Source organism: Triticum urartu, chromosome 2A (assembly GCF_056163025.1).
Source record: "Triticum urartu cultivar PI428250 chromosome 2A, HENAU_Tu73, whole genome shotgun sequence".
Taxonomy (NCBI): Eukaryota; Viridiplantae; Streptophyta; class Magnoliopsida; order Poales; family Poaceae; genus Triticum; species Triticum urartu.
The window spans coordinates 645,048,938-645,071,191 of record NC_141874.1 but is presented as its reverse complement, the minus strand read 5'-3'; the positions used below and the strand labels follow the sequence as shown (position 1 = coordinate 645,071,191).

Genomic DNA, 22,254 nt, shown 5'->3' with positions numbered 1-22,254 from the left:
ATAGAAGATACGATCAACATGAAGATGTTCACCGATGATGACTAGTCCGTCTCACGTGATGATCGGACACGGCCTAGTTGACTCGGATCATGTAATCACTTAGATGACTAGAGGGATGTCTATCTGAGTGGGAGTTCATAAGATGAACTTAATTATCCTGAACATAGTCAAAAGGTCTTCTCAAATTATGTCGTAGCTCGCGCTTCAGTTCTACTGTTTAGATATGTTCCTAGAGAAAATTTAGTTGAAAGTTGATAGTAGCAATTATGCGGACTAGGTCCGTAAACTAAGGATTGTCCTCATTGCTTCATAGAAGGCTTATGTCCTTAATGCACCGCTCAGTGTGCTGAACCTCGAACGTCGTCTGTGGATGTTGCGAACATCTGACATACAAATTTTGATAACTACGTGATAGTTCAGTTAAACGGTTTAGAGTTGAGGCACCAAAGACGTTTTGAAATGTTGCAAAACATATGAGATGTTTCGAGGGCTGAAATTGGGATTTCAGGCTCGTGCCCACGTCAAGAGGTATAAGACCTCCGACGATTTTCTTAGCCTGCAAACTAAGGGAGAAAAGCTCAATTGTTGAGCTTGTGCTCAGATTGTCTGAGTACAACAATCATTTGAATCGAGTGGGAGTTGATCTTCCAGATGAGATAGTGATGTTTCTCCGAAGTCATTACCACCAAGCTGCTAGAGCTTCGTGATGAACTATAATATATCGGGGACATGTATGATGATCCTTGAGATATTCGCGATGTTTGACACCACAAAAGTAGAAATCAAGAAGGAGCATCAATTGTTGATGGTTGGTGAAACCACTAGTTTCAAGAAGGGCAAGGGCAAGAAGGGATACTTCATGAAATGGCAAATCAGCTGCTGCTCTAGTGAGGAAACCCAAGGTTGAACCCAAACCCGAGACTAAGTGCTTCTGTAATAAGGGGAACAGCCACTGGAGTAGAATTACCCTAGATACTTGGTAGATGAGAAGGCTGGCAAGGTCGATAGAAGTATATTGGATATACATTGTGTTAATGTGTACTTTACTAGTACTCCTAGTAGCACCATGGTATTGGATACCGGTTCGGTTTCTAAGTGTTAGTAAACTCGAAATAAAAGGCTGCGGAGTAAACGGAGACTAGCTAAAGGTGAGCTGGCGATATGTGTTGGAAGTTTTTCCCAAGCTTGATGTGATCAAGCATCGCACGCTCCCTCTACCATCGAGATTGGTGTTTGCATTGAGCATAGACATGATTGGATTATGTCTATCGCAATACGGTTATTCATTTAAGGAGAATAATGGTTACTCTGTTTATTTGAATAATACCTTCAATGGTCTTGCACCTAAAATGAATGGTTTATTGAATCTCGATCGTAGTGATACACATGTTCATGCCAAAAGATATAAGATAGTAATGATAGTACCACCTACTTGTGGCACTGCCACGTAAGTCATATCGGTATAAAACGCATGAAGAAGCTCCATGTTGATGGATCTTTGGGCTCACTCGTTTTTGAAAAGTTTGAGACATGCGAACCATGTCTATTGGTGTATATGCATGAAGAAACTCCATGCAAATGGACCATTTGGACTCACTTGATTTTGAATCACTTGAGACATGCAAATCATACCACATGGGCAAGATGACTGAAAGCCTCGTTTTCAGTAAAATGGAACTAGAAAGCAACTTGTTGGAAGTAATACATTTTGATGTGTGCAGTCCAATGAGTGCTGAGGCATGTAGTGGATATCGTTATGTTCTTACTTCAAAGATGATTTGAGTAGATGTTGAGTACATTTACTTGATGAATCACGAGTCTGAATTATTGAAAGGTTCAAGTAATTTCAGGGTGAAGGTGAGAGATCGTCGTGACAAGAGGATAAAATATCTATGATATGATCATAGAGATGAATATCTGAATTACGAGTTTGGCACAGAATTAAGACATTGTGGAAATTGTTTCACAACTAATACAGCCTGGAACACCATAGTGTGATGGTGTGTCCGAACATCATAACTGCACCCTATTGGATATGATGCGTACCATGATGTCTCTTATCGAATTACCACGATAGTTTATGGGTTAGGCATTAGAGACAACCACATTCACTTTAAATAGGGCACCACGTAATTCCGGTGAGATGACACCATATGAACTATGGTTTAGAGAAACCTAAGCTGTCATTTCTTAAAGGTTTGGGGCTGCAACGCTTATGTGAAAAAGTTTCAGGCTAATAAGCTCGAACCCAAAGCGGATAAATGCATCTTCATAGGACACCCAAAACAGTTGGGTATACCTCCTGTCTCAGATCCGAAAGCAATAAGGGATTGTTTCTAGAATCGGGTCCTTTCTCGAGGAAAAAGTTTCTCTCGAAAGAATTGAGTGGGAGGATGGTGGAGACTTGATGAGGTTATTGAACCATCTCTTCAACTAGTGTGTGGCAGGGCACAGGGAGTTGTTCCTATGGCACCTACACCAATTGAAGTGGAAGCTTATGATAGTGATCATGAAACTTCAGATCAATTCACTACCAAACCTCGTGGGATGACAAGGATGCGTACTACTTCAGAGTGGTATGTAATCCTGTCTTGGAAGTCATGTTGCTAGACAACAATGAACCTACAAGATATGGAGAAGCGATGGTGGGCCTGGATTCCAAAATGGCTCGAGGCCATATAATCCGAGAGAGGATCCATATATGAAAACAAAGTGTAGACTTTGGAAGAACTACTTGATGGTCGTAAGGCTGTTAGGTACATATGGATTTTAAAAGGAAGACGGACAATGATGCTAAGTATCACCATTAAGAAAGCTCGACTTGTCGTTAAGATGTTTTCCGACAAGTTCAAGGAGTTGACTACAATGAGACTTTCTCACTCGTAGCGATGCTAAGAGTCTGTTGGAATTATATTAGCGATTACTGCATTATTTATGAAATCTTGCAGATAGGATGTCAAAACATTGTTTCCTCGACGATTTTCTTGAGGAAAGGTTGTATGTGATACAACCGGAAGGTTTTGTCAATCCTGAAAGATGCTAACAAGTATGCAAAGCTCCAGCAATCCTTCTAAGGACTGGAGTAAGCATCTCGGAGTTGGAATGTATGCTTTGATGAGATGATCAAAGATTTTGGGTGTATACAAAGTTTATGAGAAACTTGTATTTCCAAAGAAGTGAGTGGGAGCACTATAGAATTTCTGATGAATATATGTTGTTGACATATTGTTGATCACAAATGACGTAGAATTTCTGGAAAGCATATAGGGTTATTTGGAAAGTGTTTTTCAATGGAAAGCCTGGACTAAGCTACTTGAACATTGAGCATCAAGATCTATAAGGATAGATCAAAACACTTAATGGTACTTTCAAATGAGCACATACCTTGACATGATCTTGAAGGTGTTCAAGATGGATCAGTCAAAGAAGGAGTTCTTGCCTGAGTTGTAAGGTATGAAGTTAAGACTTAAAGCTCGACCACGGCAGAATAAAGAGGAAGGACGAAGGTCGTCCCCTATGCTTTTGTCATAGGCTCCATACGGTATGCCATGCTGAGTACCACACCTGATGTGTGCCTTGCCACATATTTGGCAAGAGGGTACAAAGGTGATCTAGGAGTAGATCACCAAATATAGGTCTAAATTATCCTTAGAGGAATAAGGATATGTTTCTCGGTTATGGAGGTGATAAAGAGTTCGACGTAAAGAGTTACGTCAATACAAGCTTAACACCTATCCGGATAGCTCTGAGTAGAGATACCGGATACGTATAATGGAGCAACAATTTAGAATAGCTCCAAGTAGAACAGTTATTTGAAATGGCTCCAAATGTAGCGTAGTAGTTGCACCTACAAGATGACATAGAAATTTGCGAAGTACATACGGATCTGAATGTTGCAGACCCGTTGACTGAAACCTCTCTCACAAGCATAACATGATCAAACCCAGAACTCTTTGGGTGTTAGTCACATGGGGATGTGACCTTGAGTGTTAATCACGTATCGATGTGAACTGGATTATTGACTCTAGTGCAAGTGGGAGACTGTTGGAAGTATGCCCTAGAGGCAATAATAAATTGGTTATTATTATATTTCCTTGTTCATGATAATCGTTTATTATCCATGCTAGAATTGTATTGATAGGAAACTCAGATACATGTGTGGATACATAGACAACGCCATATCCCTAGTAAGCCTCTAGTTGACTAGCTCGTTGATCAATAGATGGTTACGATTTCCTGACCATGGACATTGGATGTCGTTGATAACGGGATCACATCATTAGGAGAATGATGTGATGGACAAGACCCAATCCTAAGCCTAGCACAAGATCATGTAGTTCGTATGCTAAAGCTTTTCTAATGTCAAGTATCATTTCCTTAGACCATGAGATTGTGCAACTCCCGGATACCGTAGGAGTGCTTTGGGTGTGCCAAACGTCACAACGTAACTGGGTGGCTATAAAGGTACACTACAGGTATCTCCAAAAGTGTGTTGGGTTGGCATGAATCGAGACTGGGATTTGTCACTCCATGTAAACGGAGAGGTATCTCTGGGCCCACTCGGTAGGACATCATCATAATGTGCACAATGTGATCAAGGAGTTGATCACGGGATGATGTGTTACGGAACGAGTAAAGAGACTTGCCGGTAACGAGATTGAACAAGGTATCGGGATACCGACAATCGAATCTCGGGCAAGTATCGTACCGCTAGACAAAGGGAATTGTATACGGGATTGATTAATTCCTTGACATCGTGGTTCATCCGATGAGATCATCATGGAGCATGTGGGAGCCAACATGGGTATCTAGATCCCGCTGTTGGTTATTGACCGGAGAGGTGTCTCGGTCATGTCTGCATGTTTCCCGAACCCGTAGGGTCTACACACTTAAGGTTCGATGACGCTAGGGTTATAGGGAAAGTATGTACGTGGTTACCGAATGTTGTTCGGAGTCCCGGATGAGATCCCGGATGTCACGAGGAGTACCGGAATGGTCCGGAGGTAAAGATTGATATATAGGAAGTATGGTTTTGGCCACCGGAAGTGTTCCGGGCATCACCGGTAGTGTACCGGGACCACCGGAGGGGTCCGGGGGTCCACCAGGTGGGGCCACCAGCCCCGGAGGCCTACATGGGCCAATAGTGTGAAGGGACCAGCCCCTATGTGGGCTGGGGCGCCTCCCACCAAGGCCCAAGGCGTCCTCAAGAGGAGAGGGGGCAAACCCTAGGCGCAGATGGGCCCTAAGGCCCACCCTAGGTGCGCCCCCCTCTCTCTCTCCCTTGGCCGCCTCCCAGATGGGATCTGGGGGCAGCCGCCACCCCTAGGGAGGGAACCCTAGGTGGGGGCGCAGCCCCTCCCCTTCCCCTATATATACTTGAGGTTTGGGGCTGCCCAGCACATGTGATTTGCTCTCCCTGTTGGCGCAGCCCTACCCCTCTCCCCCCTCGTCTCTCGTAGTGCTTGGCGAAGCCCTGCTGGAGTCCCGCGCTCCTCCACCACCACCACGCCGTCGTGCTGCTGCTGGATGGAGTCTTCCCCAACCTCTCCTTCTCCCCTTGCTGGATCAAGGCGTAGGAGACGTCACCGGGCTGTACGTGTGTTGAACACGGAGGTGCCGTCCGTTCGGCACTAGGATCATCGGTGATTTGGATCACGACGAGTACGGCTCCATCAACCCCGTTCACTTGAACGCTTCCGCTTAGCGATCTACAAGGGTATGTAGATGCACTCTCCTTCCCCTCGTTGCTAGATTACTCCATAGATTGATCTTGGTGATGCGTAGAAAATTTTGAATTTCTGCTTCATTCCCCAACATTATGAACAAGATTATCTATGAATATTATTTGGTTCTTCTCTGAATTCTTATATGCATGATTTGATATTTTTGCAAGTCTCTTCAAATTATCGGTTTAGTTTGGCTTACTAGATTGATCTTTCTTGCAATGGGTGAAGTGCTTAGCTTTGGCTTCAATCTTGCGGTGTCCTTTCCCAGTGACAGTAGGGGCAGCAAGGCACGTATTGTATTGTTGCCATCGAGGATAAAAAGATGGGGTTTATACCATATTGATTGAGTTTATCCCTCTACATCATGTCATCTTGCTTAATGCGTTACTCTGTTCTTATGAACTTAATACTCTAGATGCATGCTGGTTAGCGGTCGATGTGTGGAGTAATAGTAGTAGATGCAGAATCATTTTGATCTACTAGACACGGACGTGATGCCTATATTCATGATCATTGCCTTAGATATCTTCATAACTATGCGCTTTTCTATCAATTGCTCGACAGTAATTTGTTCACCCACCGTAATTCATGCTATCTTGAGAGAAGCCACTAGTGTAACCTATGCCCCCCGGGGCTCTTTCTTATTATATTGCATCTCTTTTTATTTACATCACATCTCGTTTACTATTTTGCAATATTTACTTTCTAATCTATACAACAAAAATACCAAAAATATTTACTTTACTATCTTTATTAGATCTCACTTTTGTGAGTGACCGTGAAGGGATTGACAACCCCTTTATCGCATTGGTTGCAAGGTTCTTGATTGTTTGTGCATGTACTAGGTGACTTGTGCGTTGTCTCCTACTGGATTGATACCTTGGTTCTCAAAACTACTTATGCTATTTTGAGAGAAGCCACTAGTGAAACCCATGCCCCCCCGGGTCTATTTTCCATCATATACGTTTCCAATCTATTTTACTTTGCAATCTTTACTTTCAATCTATATCATAAAAATACCAAAAATATTTATCTTATTATCTCTATCAGATCTCACTTTTGCAAGTGGTCGTGAAGGGATTGACAACCCCTTTATCGCGTTGGTTGCAAGGTTCTTATTTGTTTGTGTAGGTGCGAGGCGACTTGCATGTAGTCTCCTACTGGATTGATACCTTGGTTATCAAAATTGAGGGAAATACTTACGCTACTTTGCTACATCACCCTTTCCTCTTCAAGGGAAAACCAATGCATGCTCAAGAGGTAGCATATATATCCGTGATCACCTCCCAAAGTGATCGCGGCCCAGTAGTATAGCATGGCAGACAGACAAGAATGTAGGGCCACTGATGAAGTACTAGCATCCTATACTAAGCATTAGGATAGCAGGTAAAGGGTATCAACAATTGTAGCAACAATGACAGGCTATGCATCAGAATAGGAGCTATGGAATCAACAACAGTAGGAAACCTAATGCAAGAATAAGGGAGAAGAGAATGGGCGATGTCTGGTTAATCAAAGGGGGTTTGCTTGCCTGGTTGCTCTACAGACATAAACAGACCCTCGAAGGTGAAGTAGTCGATCAGTGGTTCAATCGCGGTCTCGGGGTCTACCGGAAAGAAGTAACGGAGGGTGTCGGGGGGATGGACCTCGGGCAGGCAACGGAACCCGGATCCTCTTCAAAAAACAACGGGGCTGGCACCGCCCCTCAATACTGGCACACGCTTGGCCGGGTCGCTCGACCCGGCCAAGCCCCACAAGCCGGCCAGACTAGCCGACCCGGCAAGACACGTCGACTCAGCCCCAACAACTAGCGCAAGACAGCGGAACCCGGCACGACCAAAGCCTCCTCGACAAGCCAGCGCCACCCGTGGCGTGCTACGCAATCCAGCCGCGGGTCAACTCCCGTCCCATCCAGGCAGTATGATGGGGACGAGTCTTCAATCAACGATGACTGAGGCAACAGTGCCCTCCCCATGCCTCTGGTCAGCAGGAACGTGGCAACAGTGCCCCTCACCTACCCGCTGACTAGGGCCGGCGTGGCTACAGTGCCCCCGCCCTCACCGCTAACGACAGCAAGCGGCAACCTGACGGAGAGCACTGTACGTGACTCGACTCGGCCACGCCCTGACGATCGACAAGACGGCGCACAGTCCCCCTAGGCATGAGGGGCCCGCACCTAGGGGAACCCGGTGAACCACAAGCCCTCAGTGGGACCCAGCCCGGGTCCCCGGACACCGACAATACGGACCCACCGACTTGTAATAGTACCATTGTACCCCCGGGGGGTTGGACTATAAAACCCCCCGGGAGCCCGCGATCATACAGAGGAGAGTGAGCGAGAGGGCAAGCAGAAAACACATACGAGATAAAAGCAAGTAAGCATAGGACTAGCCACAAAACAGCAACACCGGAGAGAAGGAGCAGCCCAAGCCTTGGCCAGCTTCCTTCCTCCTCCATACAGCTCCAGGAGCAACATTGTACTATCAATCATCCAACTACACTCGGCAGGACTAGGGGTATTATCTCTCCGAAGAGCCCCGAACCTGGGTATGTCCGGCGTCCCGCGCCTGCTCATGCCAACCTCGTGTCTGGAGTCCACCAGCTCCCTCGAGCCTCCTCCTCTCTTTAGCCATCCCTTGGCATCTACCATGCACCCACCACGATAGTTGGCGCCCACCGTGGGGCAGCTCGAGGAGCTGGCCGGGAGCATGCTTCAGACGGGGCCCTTCTCCTACACCGACGAGTCCGTCGCGCTGGCGGACAACGTCGTCGACGCGCTTGCCGCCTCCTTCGCCGCGCTGCGCATCTCCGATGCGTTCGCGACTGACGAGTACCCTGGCGAGGTGCTCAGCTACTCCAACTCTCCCCTCTCCCTCGGTGGCGGCGTTTCTGCCAGGGCAATGGACGTCCATGTGGAGGTCTTCGTCACCGGCGACGGCGCCTCCTCCTCGTCGAGCAAGACGAGGAAGGCTGCCGAAGCCAGGGCCGCAGTGGATCGGATCGAGCCGTCTGATCCGTTGCGCGCCGCGATGCAGAGCCTCCGCATCCCCATCGGCACCGACGTCGACGCCACCAATGTCGCTGAGGCCCGAACCCAGCTCGAGGAAAGGCGCCAGCAGATGCTAGACCTGTCCGAGACGCTCGCCGGCACTCAGCGTCGCCTGGACGCCGCTCAGCTGGAGCGCGATGCCGCCTACGGATTCACGCCCGCCGCGGCCAAGCCAAGCCGGGTCGCCGATGTGCGTGCCTGGGGAGGAGTGATCGGCCGGGCCCTCGGCGCTGTCCCAACCGTCTATGAGACCCCAGCGAAGAACATGTGTGCTGCCCAGGCAGCCGTAGCCGGCCTGGACCAGCTCGCGGGTGAGGAGCTGAAAGAGCGCATCACGCGGATGCGCGAACTCCTCCACGCCGCCAACACCCAGCAGGACCGCCTCAACCAGCTCGCCGAGCCGGCGGGATCTGGCTCCGCCCGGCTTGGCGGGACCTGCGAACTTCTACACACCGCTTCCTCGCCACCCGGCGAGGTGCACTCCGGCCGAGCCCGGGCTCGGCGCAACCCGTTCGCTACAGCCGCCGGCGGATTGGGTGATGAGCCGTCCTAGAGATCTAGCACGGACCCGGCCAGCATGGACGGCGTCCAGCTCCAACCGACCCACCCCCCCCGGTGGCCTGGCTGCTAGTTGACTCGGCCCGCGCGCCATCGACGACGCCGACGCTCGCCACCGCCTCGTTCGGCTCACTCGCTCCCTGGAGGTGGAGGAGAGCGGCGCTATCGGGCCGGCGTGCTTCGGCCCACGCATCCGGGAGGAGCCCTTCCCCAAAGGATTCATGCTCCCCCGCGACACCCCCAAGTACAACGGGACAGTGATGCCAGAAGACTGGCTCACCGACCACTGCAAGAAATATGTCTACTAGTAACCTTTTGTCAGTGACCCTGGAAGAATTGGTCATAGATCCATGACCATTTGAGACCAATTGGTCAAAAGCTGTTCGGGGGGCTCCAAACCCTAAACTATATCGACCATTTTGGTCAGAAAGGTCGTAATTTCCTCACATGAAATGGTCATAAAGCAGACAACACTAGTCCGCTGCCTTATTTCTAGCTGATCATGACCAATATAGATGGTCATAACCTTGTAAATTGTGGTGGATTGGTATGACTTGGCACCACCTCATCAGTTTTGCCTATGTGTCATGTCCATGTGTCAAATTTTGCCCTAGGTTGTGAAGCAACCTATATTTCTGTCATTCCAAAAATTCCCAAAAAAATCTCATAAATTCTTTGGGTCATATCTTCATCAAATATGTGAAAATCCTTCCTTTCCTAGTTCAAAAATAATTCAACAATATTCATTTTCCTATTTTGTTCACAACAACACTTTATGAAGGAAGTGCTATTTATATATTCTTGATTGCCGTCAAAAATTTTGGGCACTTTTTCTTATCCAAATCATTGCCTCATGACAAAATTTAGCTCCATTTTCCTAGAAAATCTTCCTCGGAAAATTTCCAAATTTTTTGTCCACCTAGAAGCATTATGAAGGAAGCACCTTTCTTATATATCCAAATGACATGAAATTTTGTACAGTTCCTTCATATGCCCAAATTATCACCCTCCTCCAAATTGCAGCTCATTTAAATCATCTATGTGAGCCCATGTCCAATTTATATTTTATGGCCAGATTGGCATGTTGCAAAGCAAGGGTTATCTAGACCCCTCCTATTACCCTCAAACTTTTTGGGCACTCTTCCATACCCAAATCATCGACACATGATAATATTCAGCTCCATTTTCCTGGTAAATCTTTCTCAGGAAATTTCCAAAGTTTCTACCTTGAGAAAAGCTTTGTGAAGGAAGTACTAGCTAGGCTTACCCAAATGATCTGAAAATTTACAAGCACATGACCATACCTATGTAACTTACCTACACCAAATTTGAGCTCATTTCATTCATACAATTTCTCTCGCTAATTTTCTCAAGTTTCTATCCAAAGAAGAGCATTGTGAAGGAAGTACCACTTTGACATGTCCAAATGGTATCAATTTTCTACGGTGCTTTCCTATGTCCAAATAACCATCGTCCACCAAATTTCATCTCAATCCATTCATTATTTTGAGCCTAGATTCAACATTCATATTTTTGTCCAATGTGGTACTTTGCAAAGCAAGTACCACATAGGATCCTCCTTTTGAGCTAAAATTTTTTGAAGACATTCCTCTTAGTAGATGATCATCCTCAGCCAAAACTTACGCCCATTGGCCATGTGCATTTCCCATACCGCTAATCAAACACTTGGCTGTTAATTCATCTTTGAGCATAGGTCGGTCTCCTCATGAGATTCTTATGTTGTAATTTTCTTCCTAGCACCTACCTGGGGAGTGCCCAACCCACCAGACATGCCTAGGCCTCCCAGAACGCATGTCAACACCAAGGTCACACGGTGACCACGTGGCGGGCATGCGAGTTTACGCGCTTTGAAGTTGGGGCCCTGGGCCACCATCCAAAATTTGACGTATTGCCACCAAACCATGTATTTATGCTTAAATAGGTAATTATGTAACTAGAAATGATTTTTGGGAAAAATAAAGAGCAACCAATAAGGTAGCTGCAGTTCAAATTTGACTCGCTTCTTGCTGAATCAGCGGAAATTTGTCTTTTTCACCAGAGGTGGATCAAAACTTTTGAAACCCAACCATTTTGTCAATTGTGCATTAAATATGGCCTAGTATTTTATAAAATTGATTAGGTCCACTTTTGCAAAAAATTTATGGTAGGTCCTTCACAAAAAAACTCATTTCAGGCACTTAAAAAATGGAAAATGAATTTTCCGTGGAAAGAAAATGAAAACTCCCGTAGGCAACATTGTTTGGAATTCCAAGATGCACCCTAGTGCACAATATGAGATCATTTGAACAAACTATGCCATGAATGTGGCCATAAGATTGATCATTTGGCTTGAAAGCCATGAATCTTCACGCATGATAGCTCATTTCTGAGAACACTTTTTTAAAATAATTTTTGTATTACAAGTTTATTATTTTTCCTGTTAACTTGGTCACATATAATGACACAATGCGAAGGTTTTCCAATTTTTTGAATTTTTTGAATTTTTTATGCCCGTTTCAAAATGCGGTCAAAATGGCGTGCTTGACCGTTCCTAGCAAGTGGTTGAATCTTGGAAAAATTTTGATATTTCTCTGATTAAATAGATACTTATGTACCTAGAAATAATTTTTGGAAAAAATAAAGAGCAAATTATGAGGCAGCTGCAGTTCAAATTTGACCCGCTTCCGGCTGAATCGACAGAAATTTGTCTTTTTCACAAGAGGTGGATCAAAACTTTTGACACCCAACCATTTGGTCAATTGTGCATTAAATATGTCCTAGTATTTTATAAAATTGATTAGGTCCAATTTTGCAACAAATATTTGATAGGTCCTTCACAAAAAAGCTCATTTTGGGCACTGAAAAAATGGAAAATAATTTTTTCGTGCAAAGAAAATGAAAACTTCCTTAGGCAACATTGCTTTTCATTCTAAGATGCACCCTTGTGCACAATATGAGATCATTTCAACAAACTATGCCATGAATGTGGCCATAAGATTGATCATTTGGCTTGAAAGCCATGAATCTTCACGCATGATAGCTCATTTCTGAAAACACTTTTTTAAAATAATTTTCGCATTACAAGTTTATTATTTTGTCTGGTAACTTGATCACATATAATGACACAATGCGAAGGTTTTCCAATTTTTTGATTTTTTTGATTTTTTTATGCCTTTTTCAAAATGCGATCAAAACGGTGGGCTTGACCGTTCCTAGCTAGTGGTTGAATCTTGGAAAACTTTTGATTTTTCTCTAATTAAATAGATACTTATGTACCTAGAAATAATTTTTGGAAAAAATAAAGAGCAAACTATGAGGCAGCTGCAGTTCAAATTTGACCCGCTTCCGGCTGAATCGGCAGAAATTTGTTTTTTTCGCAAGAGGTGGATCAAAACTTTTGACACCCAACCATTTGGTCAATTGTGCATTGAATATGTCCTAGAATTTTAGAAAATTAATTTGGTACAATTTTGCAACAAATATTTGGTAGGTCCTTCACAAAAAAGCTCATTTTGGGCACTCAAAAAAATGGGAAATGATTTTTTCGTGCAAACAAAATGATAACTTCCTTAGGAAACATTGTTTGTAATTCCAAGATGCATCCTTGTGCACAATATGAGATCATTTGAATAAACTATGCCATGAATGTGGTATGGGGGCAGTGATGCGTGGCGCCGCTGGCTGCTGGGTAGTGGCCACCGGTCATGCGTGGCGCCGCAAGGTCGTAGGGGGTTGCAGCAGAAGGTGGTGCTGCAATAGTCAGCGGTGATGCAACAAAGCATCACCGGGGACCGCCGGTGCTGTGATCCGACATCGTCGGGACCGACGGAGTTGCAATGAAGAAGTGTCGGGCCGCTAGTGTTTTGATTTTCTAACTTAATTGTAAACGGCTGTGATCTTGACATTTTAGTTAATTGAAAATATGTTGTGGACTAATATTTTTGAAAAAATTTCTGGTCCTTTTTACAAGACAGATTTGTAGTTTTTTCTTAAAAAACTTAGAAAATTTGGGTCCAAATTTTAAAGATTCCAGCACAAAACAACCGGCCAATGAGAAGCGAGGAACCACAATCACGCGGATCACCCAGTCTGAAGCGACCTGAGTCATCCATCACACACCCATCAACGGTGGAGCGTCTCCCGAGAAACCCGAACCCGAACCCTAACCCACCCACCCACCCATTCCCCATATCCGATCGAGGCACCCCGCCGCCCCCGCCTTCCTCTCCCTCGTCTCATCTTTCTCCCAGATCCGATCAAGGCACCGCCGCCACCCCCACCCATCACCGCCGACCTCTCCAACATCTCCTCCCCGTCCCCCATCGCGCCACCATCCACCTCGTCGCCTCCCATCTCCTCCCTCCCCCTTCCTCCCCCACCTTCCCCTTTCGCCCCTCCTTCCCGGACCCCGACGGCGCCCGCATCGGCTCCGGCGCCGCCACGCTCCACGCCGTCGCCTCCCTCGCCCGCCACCTCGTCTCCCAAGTCAGGAAGCCCTGCCTCGCTCCGCCTTTCCCTCGCCTGCTCGCGCAATCAGTAGATTTCTGCTCCCTTGACCTGAATTTTGACATCTAAACTCAATTTCTCTTGAAGGCCACCAAGGAAGAGATCGCCGAATTCCTCCCCGAAGCGACCGGCTCCTCCGCCGATGACGTCCCGCTAACATCCGTGGTGCGCTTCATGGCCACCAAGCATGTGCTGCTGCTGCACGCCGGCGTCGACATCAAGAGGGTTCCGTGGGCGAACCCCATGGGGAAGGCCTTCCTGCTGGTGCCTTACCTGGCTGGGGACAACCTCGACGGGCATGTCCCACTGCTCTTCGACCACATCAGGGGGGTCTAGCGCAAGGCAAGCATTCAAGACCGGCATCGGCAAGTCCAATCTGCTCTCCCGCTTCACCCGCAACGTGTTCAGCCTCGAGTCCAAGTCCACCATCAGGGGGGGTCGAATTCGCCACCCGCTCCCTCTAGGTCGACGGCAAGGTCGTCAAGGCCCAGATTTGGGACACCACCGGCTCTTCCTATCCCCGTCTGTTCGGCAGCAGGTAGATTCCCCTTCCCCTTGAAGCGTGTGTGTGTGTGTGTGTCTGCCGTGGGGCTTTTGTTTGTTGGATCTCGCTGCCGAATTATGCTGCGTGCTGGCGCGGCTGCGCGCTGAAGTGTAGGGGTAGGTTCAGTCGGTCCTGCTAATGGATCATAGCATCGGCTGCTTACGAGTCAGTTGGCTGTATGACTTGGGGACTTGCATAGCTAGAATCGCATGATCTATTTGGTGCTGTTTTTGGTCCTGGAAATGCCCCCCTTGTAGATTTAGCTTAGTACACTATGATCATGTAGTCTGTGTAGGCTTATTATTCTGTGTGGTTTTATCTTGCCACTGCAGTGAAGATGAGGGATTCACCGGCAACGGAGTTAGTTATGATATTTCAGTTGTAACAGTTGTTACATTTGTCATGTTTGATTCCTGTTCTGGAAGTCCAAGTAATTTACAAAGTACGTCCTATCATGATCAATTCCTTCTCAGTTAGTCTCCGGGGGAAACAATATGCTAGTTTTGCCACATCTGGGAATTCTATTAGTTTTGCTTTTGCCAACGGCGCAAACCGCACAAAACCATAGCATAGCATTTGAAAAAGCGATGTACTCTTAATCGTACACCTGTAGAGACTGCCAGTCATGTACTCTGTTTCACAATTTGATTTTTGCTCCGGTTACACGCAGTCAGTCTTCCAAGGTCCGTCGTGCGTCTTGCTAGTGTTCACATCATTCCAAGTTCATGGGGGTCTTGTTTATTTGTTCATGTGATGATTCTTCTACACATTTCATAGTTATTTCTACATAGGCGCTACATTTTGGGTAAATCCTGTGCAGATTATGAAGTAACTTGGGTGCCTCGTTAACCATCTTCTTCATTCTTTTGCAGTTGTGGAGACCATGGATGGGACTATCGCAGTTGCTTCTGCGTTTTGCGGGCATCAGGAAGGTACTAATTACCATTTCCTTTCTCTAGTTCTTACTCACCACACTACATGGCAAGGCATATCTGACCATCGCAGGGCCCTTTGCTACATTTGTTTTTCAAATGTGGAAGCCATCATAACATCAGCTGGTCATAGTTATACGCATTGTTTAACTTTTTCTTCTTTGAATTTCACATTGCAGTTCTTTGTTGTAAGATAATGCACATGTATCAATACCAAATATGGAAAGCTTTAGTAAAAGATGTAAACATGCTCATCATATGCTATCTGATTCTGAGTCGATTTAGATTAATTATGGCCTTTTCATTCTGCTTTATGATTTACTCAATCACTGTTGTTTCATGATGATTATGCAGTAATGCTCCTCTTCTTCCTCGACCACCTGAACCACCACGCTGGTGGGCTCCTAAAGCATCAACTTCAATAATGGTGACCCTAGAGCTAGCTAGTTTAGTCTGCTATGGTTTGGGGGTGCTTTGGGTTTCAATTCACTGCAGCAGAAGCACCATTCTTTTGCCTTTTTCAGTTAGATGCCTTTGGATTGTTTGGCTTTCGGTAGATGCAGAGTATAGATTAAGTATTCCATAAAATTCACCACATGAGTATACTACTTAATAGCCAATTTTCGTGGTCAAATTCAGCCCTGGATGCAAATGGAAATCATGATTCTGTTATACGCCGAGGTCGGTGGTCAAATTCTCGATTGGTGTGGAACACCATGGACAGGGCAAAATCAGGTCCAATTTTTTTTCTTGAATAGCTTACTGTCTTCACTGGACGATTTTTCTTTTCTTCTTTGACCCAGTTGATTGTATGACACTGAAATATAAATATTTGGTTGCTCGTCCTCCCCTTTGGAAATTCATACCATCCCTGGAAATGTTTGATTGACCATCTTCTTATTGATCCATAAAAACTTGACATTTTTGTTGTAAAAACATACCTGTATATATGTTGATAGTCTAGTAAGAACTTGTTGTGTCTGGGTTTGTGGATCTTAAAAAATATATCATCTATGCTTTTATCCTTGAACTATTGCTATGGCGATGAATGCCCATGCGTACCTTTGTTGTCACTTTTTAGGGTGTGCGTAGTTTGTTAATTCACGTAACTATAGGATATCCTTACTCGTACAGAATGCCCAGTTGTTGTTCTTGTAAATATAGGCGTGCCTACCATCGCCCCATCGGCACCATCACCAAACAGAAAAGGGCTCTAGCCTCTTCTTATGACAAGAAAAATAGGCGTTGTTACCTGTTTGCATCTGAGTTTGCATAATATTGGAGGAACATGCTTAATTGGCCTGTGCATTTGGCAGATATAGTAGTGTTTGTTCTGCTACTAGCATCCTGTATTGTTTAGTTGGTATTTGGTATTATATATATTTTTTCTTCTAGCCTAGAATTATTCATTTTAGATCTTGTTGCATGATGTGTCATGTATATGACTAGTACTACTATTTCTGCATGCTTATATGTTTGTGCATTGACTAGCTTAGCTAGCACAGTAGTGTTCTGTTGAAATTTGAGGCATATTTTTGTTCATAAGTGTCTTTGTTCCCATGCAGTGTGCTTTGAAACGTAGGGCGAATCTTGTGGAGGAGTAGGGCGAATCGGACATTGTCTCGCTTGTGCTGCTATGGTAAAAATAGAGCACCACTCTTACTTGATGTGCATGTGTTAATACGACAAAATGATTGAGATCTGTTTGACTTTTCACTTCTCTGTGTAGATAATATGCTGAATGTTGTTCATGTGACTGTGTATGAATCTTCTGTACGTGCAGATTATCATGAATTATTTAATGCTGCTGAGGGTGTAACAGAGGTGAGGTTTGTACTGCTATTGAAACAAATAGCCGAAGAAGTCACAATGTTCTTCTGTTAAGCCATTGTCTCATGTACTTACAAATTTCTGGTTGACGTGTAGTGTTTCAACCAACAGCAGAAAAATCAGTTTGATGTATGGATGCTTCATGCGGTGGTAGCTAATGATCTCTATACTGATGACAGTTTTGTGGTAAGTGTACTCTCGTAAAATGCACATGTTTATTATTTCCTCAACCATGGTTGTGATGTGCTTGGTTTTAGTGGTCCTGATGTATGAGCCTACTTTTCCTGTTTCTTGCTGTTTTAGGATATCATGTCCGATTTCAATGTTGGGTCGATCAATTTGTCGATTTTCTCACCTTGGTCATACCATAATATGTTAGTGTTTAGTCATGTATGCATCTCCATCTTGCAAGCCTACCATACATGATAGGATTAGTACTTATTAACTACTCATATGTGCTTGTAGAGAAGGATACGATTATTATTTAACCAGTCCAGATTTTTTACATTTGATGTGCTTCCAAGGGACACATATCTCTACTCTTCTATATAATGTCGTCCATCTTCTACCCATATATTTTATTGGCAATCATTCAACTTTCACTCTATCTTACTACTAACTTATGTAGATCAGGATCTAATGTCGTCGAGGTGGCTGCTGCTCTTACCGAGTTTTAGTTGATGTTGCCACCAAGTTTTGGTGCATGTGTATTTGTTTTTTGATTGTATGTACACTTGTTGGATCGTGCAGTATTTGCTATTGTACATGTGCTATTGTGAGTTTCATTGATAGATTTTTGGATTTGATCATTTAATTGAGAGAATGTTTGATTGTTTGCTGTTGAAATGTGTAAATTTGAAATCTGTGAATGAAAAGGTTTGGATGTTCTATTGGATCAAATAATATTTGGGCTCTAAAAAGGCTATTGCCCAAACAATAGTGGACCGGAATGTTGTGCATTTATGAAAAAATGGTACAAAAAGGTTTAATGAAATACAAAAAGGTTTAATGAAATGGACTGTGAAATGGCTAAGGCCTAGAAATAAAAAATGCCAAATTGTTGGGCCCGGCCCATGTAGTTGACTCAAATTGAAAGAGAAAAACAACAAATGGGCTGAATTAATGGGCTCAGCCCATGTAAAACACTCAATCGGACCGGGCTGAATCTTGTCAACGACCTTTTCAATTGGTCGCAAACGTGGCCTGGGCAGACAGCTAGTGACCAAAACAGAAGGTCATGGAATCAACGACCTTTTGTTTTGGTCGTGGCCTTCCACGACCTTCTCACAGAGAAGGTCATTAATTTCAGTTTACGACCTCCAGCTTTTGACTTTCTGTTTTTGGTCACAAAAAGGTCGCAAATGAAAAACAATGACCTTTCAGTGACCAATAGTGATGGTCGCAAATTGACATATTTCTTGTAGTGGACTATACCACGGCCATTGGCATCACCGGTGCCAATCGCCGTGCGCTACGCACCGCTCATGCTCCAAGGGTCGTCCCGCACATGGTTGAACAGCCTGCCGATGGGCAGCATCAACACGTGGGTGGACTTCGAGGAAGCCTTCGTCCGCAACTTCACGGGGACCTACAAGCGACCCGGCGCCCTAGCCAGCTCGCCATGTGCGTGCAAGGGCCTACGGAGATTGGTTGCGAGTACCTCGCACGCTGGACCGAGCTTCGAAACAGCTACGAGGGCGTCCATGAAGTCCAGGAGATCCAGTACTTCGTCAGCGGGTGCCGAGATGGCACCGTCCTCAAGCACAAGCTCTTACGCTCCGAGCCGGCCACCTTGGCCGCGCTCATGGTGACGGCGGACAAGTACGCCAACGCCGACTTCGCCATGAAGATCCAGGTGGCGCTGGATGAAGCCGGAAAGGCGAAGCCGGTTCCCCCTCCGAAGCCGGCCGACGAAAGCAGCCGGCAGCAGCATCACCAGAACAACAAGTGCAAGGCTGACCAGCCGGCGCCGCGTCATGACAACTGGCTCGTCAGGGCCATAGAGCCCACGGCGGACCCGGCGGCGAAACGCCGGCAAAACGGCATGGCAACCCGCCATGAGCTTCGAGCAGATGCTCGACGCCCCCTGCAAGCACCACAGCGGCGCAAGACCGTCCACACACACGCTTCGGCAGTGCGCCATCACCAAGCGCATCATGAGGGGCGACATCCCGCCTCCTCCGGCTCCGGCTCCAGGCGCGGGACAATCGCCTCCGCCTCCACCGCTGCCTCAAGCTGGCGGCGCGATGTGCGACGACACCTACCCGGACCAGAACGCGGCCTACGTCGTCTTCACCAGCCTCGGCAACGACAAGCGCAGCGAGCGCTTCTTTCGGCAGGAGGTGAACACCGTCGTCCCGGCCAAGCCGGAGTTCATGCATTGGTCGGATCGCCCGATCACCTGGACCCGGGAGGATCACCCGACAGTCATGCCAAGTCCGGGTGGTTACGCCCTCGTCCTCAACCCCACCATCGTCGTGCGGCGCACATGCAAGTTCTCCCGAGTCCTCATCAACGGCGACAGCAGCATCAACATCCTATACCGCGACACGATGACCAAGCTCGGCGTCAAGGCCGAGGACCTGGAGCCGACCCGAACGATCTTCCACGACATCGTGCCCGGCCTCTCCTGCTCCCCCATCGGCTGGGTCTGGCTTGATGTCCTGTTTGGTGACAGCAGCCACTTCCGGCGCGAACCGATCTGGTTCGAGGTGGTGGACCTGTCTAGCGCGTATCATGCGTTGCTGGGCCGACCCGCGCTCGCCAAGTTCATGGCGGTTCCCCACTATACGTTCCTGAAGATGAAGATGCCGGGTCCCAAGGGCCTCATCACCATCACCGGCGATTACCGCAAGTCCCTGGAGTGCGCCCGAGACGGCGCCAAGTTGGTCGAGTCGCTGGTCATTGCCGAGGAGCGGCGCCAGCTCGACCGGATCGTCGCCCTGGCAGGCGAGGCCTTCGCCGCGTCGATCCCGACCCCGGACCCGGCCGACGAGGCCGCCTTCAAGCCAACCAAGGAGACCAAGAAAGTGAAGCTCAACCCAGAAGACCCCAGCTGCGGCAAGTACGTTGTCATAGGCGCCCGCCTCGACAGCAAATAGGAAGGCGAGCTCGTCGACTTCCTCCGTGAGAATCGGGATATCTTCGCATGGACCCCCAAGGACATGCCGGGAATCCCGAGGAAGTACGCCGAGCACAAACTTCACGCCCGCAAGGACGCCAAGCCTGTCCGTCAATCCCCACAACGATTTTCCGAAGAGAAGTACCATTGGTGAAGAGGTCGCCAAGCTTTTGGCGGCCGGCTTCATAATGGAAGTGTTTCACCCTGAGTGGCTGGCCAATCCAGTCCTCGTCCTGAAGAAGAACAAGACCTGGCCCATGTGTATCGACTACACCAGCCTCAACAAGGCCTGCCCCAAGGATCTGTTCGCCCTCCCGCGGATCGACCAAGTCATCGACTGGAGCGAGACCCAGTACTTGCCGCCGCCTCCCGACTCGACGCATTGGCGCATGCACTTCGATGGGTCCGAGATGCGACTCGGCTTGGGGGCCGGCATCGTACTGTCGTCCCCAAAGGGCGACCGGCTCCGCTACGCGCTCCAGATCCACTTCGCCACCTCCAGCAATGTCGCCGAGTACGAAGCCCTTGTGCACGGCCTCCGGCTTGCCAAGGAACTTGGCATCCGACGCATCCTGTGCTACGGCGACTCGGACCTGGTGGTGCAGCAGTGCTCCGGCGAATGGGACGCCCGCGACTCCAACATGGCAAGCTACCGCTTCCTCGTCCAGAGGCTGTCCGGATCCTTTGAGGGCTGCGAGTTCCTCCACGTCCCGCGCGTGGAGAACGAAGCAGACGACACGCTCGCTAAGATCGCCTCGTCACGACAAGCCATCCCGTCCGGCGTCTCCCTCGAGCACCTGCGCAAGCCGCCCGTCAAGCCATCGCCGGACTCCGAATCCATCCACGTTCCGGACGACTCGGCCACCATCGTCCTGGACCCGGCCGTCGCCATCCTCGACCCGGGGGCTGCTCAACCCGGCTCGGGGGCTGCTCAACCCGGCTCGGGGGCTGCCGACTCGAAACCCACCCTGGTGGCCGTCTTTGCCGTGGTTACGGCTCCATCTTCGGCCCTCCCAATATCAGAATTTTTGGAGAACGGGGTTCTCCCCATGGACGAGACCGAAGCTCAGCAAGTGCAGCGTCGGGCGTCCGCCTACAGCATCATCAACAACGAGCTCGTCAAGCGCAGCTCCACCGGCGTGTTCCAGCGCTGGGTCAAGCAGGAACGGGGAATCGACATCCTCCTCGACATACATCAGGGCGAGTGCGGGCACCACGCCGCATCACGATCCCTGGTGGCCAAGGCGTTCCGCCACGGTTTCTACTGGCCCACGGCCCTCCAAGATGCCGAGTCGCTCATCCTCAAGTGTGAGGGATGCCAGCGCTTCAGCAAACGCAGCCACCAGCCGGCGTCAGCACTCCGCACCATACCGATCGCCTGGCCCTTCGCGGTCTGGGAACTCGACATGGTGGGACCCTTCAAAACCACTCGAGGCAGCATGACACACTTGCTGGTGGCAGTGGACAAATTCACCAAGCGGATCAAGGCAAGACCAATCAAGAAACTAGACGGGCCAACAGTCGTCCGGTTCATCAAGGACATAGCGGTGTGCTATGGCATGCCAAACAGCATCATCACCGACAACGGCACCAACTTCGCCAAGGGCGCGCTCGAGCAATACTGCTCCGTCTCTAGCATCCGCCTCTACCTGGCCTCCGTTGCGTATCCGCAGTACAACGGGAAGGTCGAGAGGGCCAATGGACTCATCCTGTCCGGCGTCAAGCCGTGACTCGTCGAGCCACTCATCCGCTCACCCGGCAGCTGGCTTGACGAGTTGCCAGCCGTTCTCTGGAGTCTACGCACCACGCCGAACCGGTTGACCGGGTTCACCCCGTTCTTCCTCGTCTATGGAGCCAAAGCCGTCATCCCGACCGACGTCGAGTTCGACTCGCCGCGCGCCGCGATGTACACCGAAGCCGAAGCCAGAGAAGCCTGCGAAGATGGCGTCGACCTGCTCGAAGAAGCACGCCTCCTGACGCTCAGTCGC

At 47.9% G+C, this 22,254-nt stretch overlaps 2 protein-coding genes across 2 annotated transcripts; both read left to right on the top strand.

Moving 5' to 3' along the window:
• The first annotated feature begins 13,383 nt into the window (after positions 1–13,383).
• Positions 13,384–18,008, top strand: LOC125508246 (uncharacterized). The gene is made up of 8 exons (XM_087541984.1): positions 13,384–13,818; positions 13,927–14,377; positions 15,256–15,315; positions 15,670–16,050; positions 16,881–16,954; positions 17,045–17,139; positions 17,242–17,331; positions 17,774–18,008. The coding sequence occupies exons 1-2, from the start codon at positions 13,384–13,386 to the stop codon at positions 14,173–14,175; spliced, it is 684 nt and encodes a 227-aa protein (XP_087398110.1). The 3' UTR covers positions 14,176–14,377; positions 15,256–15,315; positions 15,670–16,050; positions 16,881–16,954; positions 17,045–17,139; positions 17,242–17,331; positions 17,774–18,008.
• A 2,446-nt stretch (positions 18,009–20,454) lies between these two features.
• Positions 20,455–21,996, top strand: LOC147986381 (uncharacterized). The gene has a single exon (XM_087541983.1). It carries the CDS (start codon positions 20,455–20,457, stop codon positions 21,994–21,996), a length of 1,542 nt encoding a protein of 513 aa, XP_087398109.1.
• The last annotated feature ends 258 nt before the right edge of the window (positions 21,997–22,254 follow it).

Coding starts and splice junctions, on each gene's coding strand:
- LOC125508246 (XM_087541984.1), top strand. CDS start 13,384: ATGAGAAGCGAGGAACCACAATCACGCGGATCACCCAGTCTGAAGCGA. Junction 13,819..13,926: donor CCCGCCACCTCGTCTCCCAA/GTCAGGAAGCCC, acceptor TTTCTCTTGAAG/GCCACCAAGGAAGAGATCGC.
- LOC147986381 (XM_087541983.1), top strand. CDS start 20,455: ATGGAAGTGTTTCACCCTGAGTGGCTGGCCAATCCAGTCCTCGTCCTG.